Raw genomic sequence first — 11,042 nt, 5'->3', positions numbered from 1 at the left:
AAACCAATTTTTAATCATTTTCCAAAATGAGTCGGTTGGTTGTATTTACCAGTGTAAACTGACGTATTTTCCCAAAAAGACTGAATGCAGGTACTAAGCGAAATTGGCTGGATTGTCTCTTAAGCATCAATAAAAAGTCTCGCAAGCTTAGGATGCCAGAAGTCTGTTGAACTATAAATGTTATTTTGTTTCGATCCTACTGTGGATAAACACCGGATATTGTGACTTTGATTACAATAAATAAATTCGGTTGTATCTTATTTTAAATTTGCTTCCGCTGTGCATTATTATATTGTGTTGTTTGACTATTACGTTGCCAACCACGTCACGATACTCCCCCACCGGGCCCACCGGTGACACGTGGAAATCGGGGTGTGACAGGTTGGTATCAGAGCCAACACTGAGTGAATTAAACGCTAGCCTTTTGTGTTTAATCTCGGCTACACAATTGCACAATTCTAAACTTCGAGTCTAGACTTAAAACCTAGGACAAATTCTGCTATTAATTTGACCTTTATTTTTGCATATATTTTGTTTGGTTATCTCATGCCATATTGACAGGAATTGCCAAAATGCCGCCAAGATTCTTCAGGAGAAGAGGAAGGGGCAAGGGGCCAATCACCGCCCCCAATAATGATGAAGCTGGACCCTCGAATGCGAGAGCTCCATCCACCACGGAGAGTGACGATCCCCAGCAGAACCGGAGGAACCTCTTTGAGCCAGCTCGACGGTCGGTCTCACACAGTTCAACACCTCCTAACCCTTATGGGCCACGATCGGATTACGAGGCCAGCAACCCTCAACCCTCATACATACCATTACAGCGATCCTTATCGCACAACTCCTTCGGTGACCCTACACCAGTTTTTAGGGGCCGGTTTAACCCGGCAAACTTCCTACAAGAACCAGGAAATTTTAACCCATTAGGTCCAGAGGACCATTTCTCTGGAGATCATGCGGATGACATGGACGAGGATACGGACCCTGTCGAGCCTGCCAGGGGCACACCAAACCACCCGATAGAGATCTCTGACGGATCTTCCTTTCACGGATCGCCCTATGTTGGTCCTGATAGCTTTCAAGCCATGTTTACCAGGCACGAATGGTACTATACGCCTCCTCGCCATTCGCCGCCTCAGCAGCAGCAACAGCAGCAACAAGATTCCCCTGAGGATCCAAGGTTCGTGGCAGTCACGCCACCACCTCCTCCGCCACCAGTTCAACCGGCACCCCCGCAACCACCAAGGCGTAGGAGAACCGGAGCGCGCATGTCTGTGCGAACAGGAGACTTTCATTTTAGTTCTCCACGCCAATCAAGTGCCAGCCACTACCCGCCACATCAAGAAGATCCACAAATGGGTGGGCCTTCGCAACCAGTTGCACCGCAACCCCCGCCTATGGGTTTTGATAACCCAATTCCGGCATACACGAGTTCCATGGCGTATAACCCGTTCGAACCGCCAGTGCACAACAACTACAACTATGCCGAAGCAGACCCGTACATGGTAACGGCTAACTATAACACTCAAGGACCCTATGGAGATCCATGGGGAGTAGGATACCCAACTCGTGGGTACCCGATACCTCCCAGACCTATTGTTCGGGCACAATCGCAACCACCAAGGTTCTCCCCACCAGAGCATGAAGAAATTCTGCAAAGATTGGACTATGTAGAGCGAGAATTTCACAGGGAGCGAAGGGAGCGAGAAACGTTCTTCCAGGGACTGACAAGCTTGATCAAAGGGAAGAGCAAGAAGGACCGCTGACTCCTTCCAACTGTTGTTAAGCCCCTGCGTGGGCATATCTTATTGTATAAGCCCCTGCGTGGGCATATCTTATTGTATGAACCCCTGCGTGGGTATGTATGTAGGTATGTATGTTTAATTTGACCCCTGCGTGGGTCTATCTTTCTGTCAACCCCTGCGAGGGTATTTTATTGTGTAAGTCCCTGCGTGGACTATTATGTTATTAGGCCCCTGCGTGGGCATGTGTTGCTATTAAACCCCTGCGTGGGTATGTGTGTTATTGAGCCCCTGCGTGGGCAAGTATTTGTTTAAACCCCTGCGTGGGTAAATGTTGTTTGAAAAGACCCGTTTAGGGCAGCGCGTAACCTATGTATAATTAATGGAATGTTTGTGTTATAAAAAAAAAAAAAATTCATGTTTGCCTTATGTGCATAATTAATTTATATTCATTCCTTTTGAAAATAATCTGCCTATTTAAATATTAATTAAGAATCTTAAGTGTGAAACCTAGCCCTCGAGTCAATTGAAAGACCGGGCCAAGATGGTAAGACCCGTTTAAAAGATTCAAATCCCTGTTAACATCTTAAAACATGTTAACACTCCTGGCAGAAGTGATTCGTTAAAATCATATGTCATTCTTATATATATAAGGATTCTTTAGAAGATTCCAAACCCAATTATATGATCTCTGAATCATGGGTTGAGAGCATCAATTAAGATGGTCATAATTTACCATACGTGGTAATATGATGCCTACGAGCCCAGCTCACTTCCATATGAGCCATAAGGCAGAGGTAGCTATGACTCCCTGTCTGATGAGGGTAAAGAACTTGGTTCAAACCTTAAAAGTCTTGATTCTCTGAAATCATAGCTTAAAATTCAAATTGTCCATGTGACTAAGCCTTATGTGCTAATATATATTGTTATTGTTTACAATTAGGATAAATTTTAATTGAAATCCTAAATTAATACGATTAATAAGTTAACCAAATATGGTCTCTGATTACCATGGTTAACGAGTTACCCTAAGGGGTAATTCCTTAAAAACTCCCAAATAAAACATTGTCCTTGTTTTCTGCAACAGCTCAATCCAAATGGCTGACTCAAATGAAATAAATAGCCATCCAGTGGAGCAAAATGGGAACGGCCAGATTACGTTAACGGGTGCTGAATTAAAAGCGATCATAGACGGCGCTGTTACACAGGCTTTGGAAAGGCAATATGAGGAATACAGTGGTACTCGAAGTAGGACCCACTCTGCACCACATTCAAAGCCCAAGACACATTCTGAGGCTCATAGCAAGCCTCCTCCCAAAAAGAATGGACCCAAGAAAGATGGTGATGACCGTTAGTCCACCAACCATCAAAGTGACCCATCTCAACAATTAGTACTGCATCAAGAACCCCGTAACAAGGGTTGCACCTATAAGTACTTCGTGTCTTGCAAGCCCAGGGATTTTACTGGGGAAAAGGGGGCCGTCGACTGTATGACTTGGCTGGACGAGATGGACACGGTGGTAGATATCAGCGGGTGCGCTGAAAGGGATGTAGTTAAGTTTGTGTCACAATCCTTCAAGGGTGAAGCGTTAGCATGGTGGAGATCTCTGATTGAGGCCACCGGAAAAATCCCATTGTATAATATGTCGTGGGATCAATTTGTCGCCCTAATCAAGGATAACTACTGCCCTCAACATGAGGTGGAGAAGATAGAATCTGACTTTCTATCGTTGGTGATGACGAACCTAGACTGTCAAGCTTACCTGACAAGCTTCAATACGCTGTCCCGGTTGGTTCCTTACCTGGTAACCCCGGAACCAAAAAGAATCGCTCGCTTTATCGGAGGTTTAGCCCCGGAAATCAAGGCAAGCGTAAAAGCTTCTCGGCCAGCTACCTTCAGGTCTGTAGCTGACATTTCCTTATCCCTCACTCTGGATGCGGTCAGGCAGAGATCGCTGAGGAATAAGGAGGCCGAGAAAAGGAAGCGTGAAGACGATGGTTCGCGGAAGTCGAACAAGAAGCACCGTGGGAGCGGTGACAACAAGAAAGGGTCGGAGTCGAGGAAGGATGGGCATAATTCTGGTGAAAAGCCCAAGTGTAAAATTTGCAAGAAGCAGCACTATGGAAAGTGCAGACTGGAGTCAAACTCTCAGACTCAGTCAAAACCCTTTGCTTGTGGAATTTGCAAGTCCACGGATCACAAAACCCTGGATTGCAAAAAGATAAAAGACGCAACGTGCTACCGTTGCAATGAAAAGGGGCACATCAAGACCAACTGCCCAAAGTACAACAAGAAGCCTGAGGAGGTTAAGAAGACTAATGCTAGAGTCTTCAAAATGGACGCGAAAGAGGCTGTGCAAGACGATAATGTCATAACAGGTACATTCCTTGTAAATGATGTCTTTGCAAGAGTACTTTTTGATTCAGGAGCAGATAAGTCTTTCGTAGATCATAAATTTTGTGAATTGCTGAAATTACCTGTCAAAGCCTTAAAAGTAAATTATGAGGTAGAGTTAGCAGATGGAACCATAGAACCCGTCTCAACTATGTTAGATGGATGTGTTATATCCATTAAGAACCATTCTTTTCCTCTGCCTCTACTTCCGTTTAAATTGGCTGGTTTTGACATAGTTCTGGGTATGGACTGGTTATCTCATAACCAGGCCCAAATTGTCTGCAACCAGAAGCAAGTGGTAATAAAGACTCCGTCTGGAGAGCCCCTTACCATTCGGGGAGATACCCAGTATGGGCTGCCTGAGCAGGTGACTATGCTCAAGGCTTCCAAGTGTTTGAAGAAGGGGTGTGTCATTTACATGGCGCAAGTGATCATTGACGAGCCTAAACCAAAGTTAGAAGACATCCCTGTCATTTCTGAATACCCAAAAGTGTTTCCTGAAGATCTACCTGGTCTACCACCAGATAGACAAGTCGAATTCAGGATCGATATCATCCCCGGAGCGGCACCAGTTGCTAGAGCACCATACAGGTTGGCACCCACAGAAATGAAGGAGTTGCGGACGCAGCTAGATGAATTGCTGGCTAAAGGTTTCATTAGACCTAGTTCATCTCCTTGGGGAGCGCCAATTTTGTTTGTCAAGAAGAAGGATGGGTCGATGCGTCTGTGCATTGACTATCGCGAGCTTAATAAAGTCACAATCAAGAATAGGTATCCTCTGCCCAGAATCGACGATTTGTTCGATCAGCTGCAAGGGGAAAGTTACTTCTCAAAAATTGATTTGAGGTCAGGCTACCATCAATTGAAGGTCAAAGATGAAGATGTTCACAAAACTGCATTTAGGACTCGTTACGGACACTACGAGTTCCTAGTGATGCCTTTTGGGCTCACTAATGCACCAGCCGCGTTCATGGATCTCATGAATCGCGTCTGCAAGCCATACTTGGATAAATTTGTCATCGTTTTCATCGACGACATTCTTATTTATTCTAAGAACCAAGCTGACCATGAGAAACACCTTCGTTGTATTCTCAAACTTCTACGTCAGGAGAAGCTCTATGCCAAATTCTCTAAGTGTGAATTTTGGCTACGAGAAGTCCAATTTCTTGGACATGTGGTCAGTAAGAGTGGTATCCAAGTGGATCCCGCTAAAGTAGAAGCTGTTATGAATTGGCAAGAGCCAAAGACGCCTACGGAGATACGTAGCTTCCTGGGATTGGCAGGATATTACAGGCGTTTCATCGAAAATTTTTCAAGGATTGCTGCACCCCTAACTTCTCTAACTAAGAAGAAGATTAAGTTCGTTTGGGGCCCTAAGCAGCAAGAAGCATTCGATATTCTCAAGCAGAAGTTGAGCAACGCTCCTGTACTGACTTTACCTGAAGGCACTGAAGAATTCGTAGTTTACTGCGATGCTTCACACACCGGTATGGGGTGTGTGCTTATGCAGAAAGGCAAGGTTATTGCCTATGCGTCACGACAATTAAAGGTGCATGAAAAGAACTACACCACCCATGATTTGGAATTGGGTGCCGTCGTGTTCGCGCTGAAATTGTGGAGGCACTATCTTTATGGAATCAAGTTTGTGATCTATTCTGATCACAAGAGCCTCCAGCATTTGTTTAACCAGAAGGAATTAAACATGAGGCAACGCCGTTGGATGGAGACCTTGAATGATTATGATTGTGAAATCAGATACCATCCCGGCAAGGCGAATGTAGTCGCCGATGCCTTGAGTCGTAAGGAAAGGGTGAAACCCATCCGAATCAATGCCAAAAGCATAGAAGTGAGGAACAACCTAATGGAAAGGTTGTTAGCTGCACAGAAGGAAGCTGTGTTGGAAGCCAATTACCCGAATGAAAAGTTAGGAGTAACTGAGGAGCAGTTGACTCTTAGCAGAGACGGAATTTTAAGATTAAACGGACGAATATGGGTTCCAGTTCATGGAGGACTACGAGATGTTATCCTCCAGGAAGCCCATAGCTCCAAATATTCCATTCACCCTGGAGCTGATAAGATGTACCAAGATCTGAAGGCAAATTATTGGTGGATAGGCTTGAAAAAGTCGGTAGCCGCCCATGTAGCCAAATGCTTGACTTGTGCACAAGTCAAAGCTGAGCATCAAAAGCCGTCAGGCTTGATACAACAGCCTGAACTTCCCGAGTGGAAGTGGGAATGTGTAACTATGGATTTTATTACCAAGTTACCCAAGACGAGGAAAGGAAATGATACAATATGGGTTATAGTTGATCGACTGACTAAGTCAGCACATTTCTTACCCATCAAAGAGACTTATAGCTCAGATATGTTAGCCCAGCTATACGTTGATAAGATTGTAGCCTTGCATGGCATACCTGTGTCTATTATCTCTGATAGAGATACTAGATACACGTCACATTTTTGGAAGAGTTTCCAACAATCTTTGGGCACACGTCTAAATTTTAGTACGGCTTATCATCCTCAGACTGACGGTCAGAGTGAACGTACTATTCAAACGTTGGAAGACATGTTGCGGGCATGTGCGATCGATTTGGGTGATAGTTGGGATAAGAACCTCCCACTAATCGAATTCTCCTACAACAATAGCTACCATACCAGTATTAAGGCTGCGCCCTTCGAGGCATTATATGGTAGGAAGTGTAGATCGCCCGTCTGTTGGGCGGAAGTAGGGGATGTCCAGTTAACAGGACCAGAGATAGTGTTCGAAACAACGGATAAGATTGTCCAGATTCGTGACCGTCTCAAAGCTGCCCGAGATAGGCAGAAGAGTTACGCTGATCCAAGGCGTAAGGATTTTCACTTCGAAGTAGGTGACAAAGTCCTACTTAAAGTGTCACCCTGGAAGGGGGTGATGCGGTTTGGTAAGAAAGGCAAGCTAAGCCCGAGATACATAGGACCTTTCGAGGTTGTCGAACGTGTCGGGTCAGTTGCCTACAAGCTGAACTTACCAGAAGAGCTCAGTGGAATTCACAGTGTGTTCCACATCTGCAATTTGAAGAAATGCATCGCTGATGAATCACTGGTAATGCCACATACAGATGTGCGTATAGATGAGAGCCTGAAATTTGTGGAAAAACCATTGTCGATTGAAGATCGACAGGTTAAGAAGCTTCGTAGGAAGCATGTACCTATTGTAAAGGTCAAATGGGATGCCCGTAGAGGTCCCGAGTATACGTGGGAAGTCGAATCCACGATGAAAGAAAAGTACCCTTATTTATTCCAGTAAATCTCGGGTCGAGATTTATTTTAAGGGGGTGAGGATGTAACACCTCGGAAATTCACGTCCTATAATGTGTGCACACGTGTCAAATGTTTAAACGTGTGGAAGAAATATTATAGAAGGACTAAAGTTGACAAACATGCAAAGTATGTGAATATACGTATTCTAAAGTGTCAACTGTGAATAAACATAATGTACATTAACCCTACACGATGCTCATACCTCCAAACGAATAAATCATGGATCATACGAAGCTAAAAGTGAGAGAGTTCAAATTACAGGGGCTAAATGTGTCAACATGTTTAAATTATACCTCTGAGTGACCTTTTGACAAACCCGAAGCCTTGTAACGGTTAATTATGCTCACTAGAATACACGGTTTAAATTTCGTAAAGTTTCGGTAACGTATGAGAAAGTTGTGATCTGATTCGTGTGCGAGGGGTTAAAGTGTCAACATTGAAAATTAGGCCTTTTCGGGTAACAATAAAAGTTAACCGGGGACTTAACAAAGTGGGAAAATGTCTTAAAGCCCTTACATGTTAATTTCAAGGGCTCAATGTACAAAACAAGACATGAAAACGACCTTTAGAAGGGCCAGGGACCAAAACTGCAATTAAATAAAAGTTTTGTTGGATTACCCTAGGGGCTCGCGTAGCGCGAGCACTAACTACTCATGCAGTAGCGCTACACCACTGCCATGTCTGGACAGAAACTGATTTTCTTTGATCTTTTGCCTGCCATAGCCTGTATGCTCGACCTTTAACCAAGTTTCCTCATCCCTTGACCCCTAAAACAACCCCTAAACTTGTAGGACACCTGTGGGAATGTTGTGGTGAGTCCTAGACTTGTTTGTCAATCATCTATGGTGTCTTAGTCCACTATATAAAGGACCTTCAAGTCACAACCTTTCCTCACACCATTTACAAGCAATCTGAGCATTGGAGGAGCTTACAAGCAGATCAAGGGCCTTCCTAATCAACCATTAATCATCTAGTAAGTTGCCTAACCCTTCTAAATTAATTCTAGCTGTATAAATAGCTTAAAAGTCAATATATCGTGCTTAACGGTTGACTTCGTGATTAAGTGTCGATAGCTCAGTCGTATGTCAAATTAAACGTACCGTTAGATAGGTAATTATATGGGTATTAAACCCTTATAAGGGCAAGTACCAATTCCAGACCTAACTAGGTCGTTTGTCGGGTCAAACGTTGACCGAAAAAGTCAACAGAATTACAAAATACGATTTAATGCACGATTAATGATCCGAGAGGTGTGTAACCTGTTTTAACCTTAATATAACATGGTAATAAGTATAAAAACTTGTCTACGCTTGCCCGACTCGACAAATTTCTGTTTAAACCCGGTTCGGAACCGAAAGGCGCAAAACCTTGACCTTTGCTTTGACTTCGGTTCTGACCCGTTTTAGTTTGATTCGAAGATGCCTTAGTGCTTCATTAGGGTAGGGTTGCATGATAGGATAAGTCTCTGTACTTGTTTCGTTGATTATCCGATGCATGCACACGTTCCCGTTAATCGCTTAAATTGGACCATAATGCCCTTATGACCATACAACGAGAATTTTGAAAATGTGGAAGTACAATAATCTTAGTTACTGATCATTAAACATGTACGTAAATTTTCACGTCAATCGGAAGTCTAGATTAAGAGATACGCGCATTAGCGTAAATAATAAGCTTTTTATTAATTAAACGGCGCGATTAGCGCATAGCCTATCTAAACCCGATTTTCGGTACCAAAACTTTTACCCACTGATGTTAAATAATATTTTGGGATTTTTGAAGATTTTTAATTATTTTTAAACTGATCTTAAGCTAGGCTTATCGCATTAATTCGGTTAATACCGAATATGACCTTTTAGGCCATAAAACGAGTTTTACGAGTCCGTTTGATACCAATCCAATTGCCACTGATTTAAAATAATAAATAGAGTGTTTTGAGCCTGTTATGCTGATCAGAAAACTCAGAATGGTATTTTAAACCGTACGTCGCTTAAAACGGCTTCATACGCGTATTAAACGCATAATTTGGGTTTAAAGCCATTTTGGGAAATGAGACTCTTCACCAACTGTTGTGGTCTGTTAAAATTAATAATTTTGCTGATTAAATCAGACCCATATCACAGAAGTATTATAAATCTCTTTTATAACCCTTAAAATGACCGAAATACCCCTACGGGGCATATTTAGGGATTAAACTCGTTATGGGCATTATGGAAGATATCATAATGATATCACAACATAATTAAAGCGTATTAACTTAGGAAACCTGTTCGCGACCCTTTCGGTTACCCGTTATGCATTATACGTGTTCGGTTCGGTTTATGTAACTAGTTTGCATAAACTAGCCGAAACGGGTCAAACGATATCATTTTTATCTCAAAATCCAGAATGTGAATAGTAAACCCATATTAAACAAGTCATCAAACTTGTCGGGTCTAAATCATATTCTATCCGGTCTTCGCTTAATCGTGTGTACGAACCGTATCGTTAAAACTGACCGGTCTAAGCTTAAGCTTAATTAAAGACCCGTTAGTATTCTAATAGGTTATATTAAACCTTCGTTCCAGATTAGGAGAACCAGTAAAAGCTACGTGCATTTTGCTTATTGTGATTAATACTTGCATCAGGTAAATACTCTCAACTTATTTTCCCTATATGGGCTTGGGTTACGGTACATAGCGTACCGCTTGATCGAGCATCGAATCTCCACGCTTAGTGGGTAGTTGAATAATTTGATCGGCTCGTTTAAACAGTCTTGTTTACTTTACAGCCTTTGGGGGGTTAATGACCATGTCCCGGATATCCTTGGCATCATCTTACGAGATGGCCACGACCTGAGCACGGGGTGTAGGCGTACTCCCGTGTATAACTCACTTAAAGTGGTGTGTCTATTGATCTTTAACCCGGACAAGATCCGGGCTACTGAACGCATAAGTAACATGTAATTCGTTCACAAGATTATAATGTTAAATAATTCTCCCAAGTTAAATAAATGTTTATGCCTTGTGCATCCAAACCAATTTTTAATCATTTTCCAAAATGAGTCGGTTGGTTGTATTTACCAGTGTAAACTGACGTATTTTCCCAAAAAGACTGAATGCAGGTACTAAGCGAAATTGGCTGGATTGTCTCTTAAGCATCAATAAAAAGTCTCGCAAGCTTAGGATGCCAGAAGTCTGTTGAACTATAAATGTTATTTTGTTTCGATCCTACTGTGGATAAACACCGGATATTGTGACTTTGATTACAATAAATAAATTCGGTTGTATCTTATTTTAAATTTGCTTCCGCTGTGCATTATTATATTGTGTTGTTTGACTATTACGTTGCCAACCACGTCACGATACTCCCCCACCGGGCCCACCGGTGACACGTGGAAATCGGGGTGTGACACCACAAGGGTTATGATAATGTTTTCATGAGTTGAACACCCATAAAAATCACAACAAGGTTTAGGTCTTAGGTGATGTTCTACTACTTTAATATATAAACATGAGTTCAACATCAAAGGTTCGAATGAGTGTATATATATATCTAGGTTAAGTACTACATATTATTTAGTCCAATAATTCAAGTAGGAGGTAGAAGATTAGGATCTTCATTTA

The 11,042-nt window shown here is 42.5% G+C and overlaps 1 protein-coding gene across 1 annotated transcript; it reads left to right on the top strand.

Annotated features, from left to right (window-relative positions):
* Nucleotides 1-572: 572 nt before the first annotated feature.
* Nucleotides 573-1,766, top strand: LOC110934102 (extensin-like). Its single transcript, XM_022177294.1, has one exon. It carries the CDS (start codon nucleotides 573-575, stop codon nucleotides 1,764-1,766), a length of 1,194 nt encoding a protein of 397 aa, XP_022032986.1.
* Nucleotides 1,767-11,042: the final 9,276 nt, after the last annotated feature.

The sequence above is a fragment of the Helianthus annuus genome, chromosome 4 (assembly GCF_002127325.2).
Source record: "Helianthus annuus cultivar XRQ/B chromosome 4, HanXRQr2.0-SUNRISE, whole genome shotgun sequence".
NCBI lineage: Eukaryota > Viridiplantae > Streptophyta > Magnoliopsida > Asterales > Asteraceae > Helianthus > Helianthus annuus.
The sequence above is the reverse complement of the archived record's forward strand: the minus strand, read 5'-3'. Positions and strand labels throughout refer to the sequence as shown.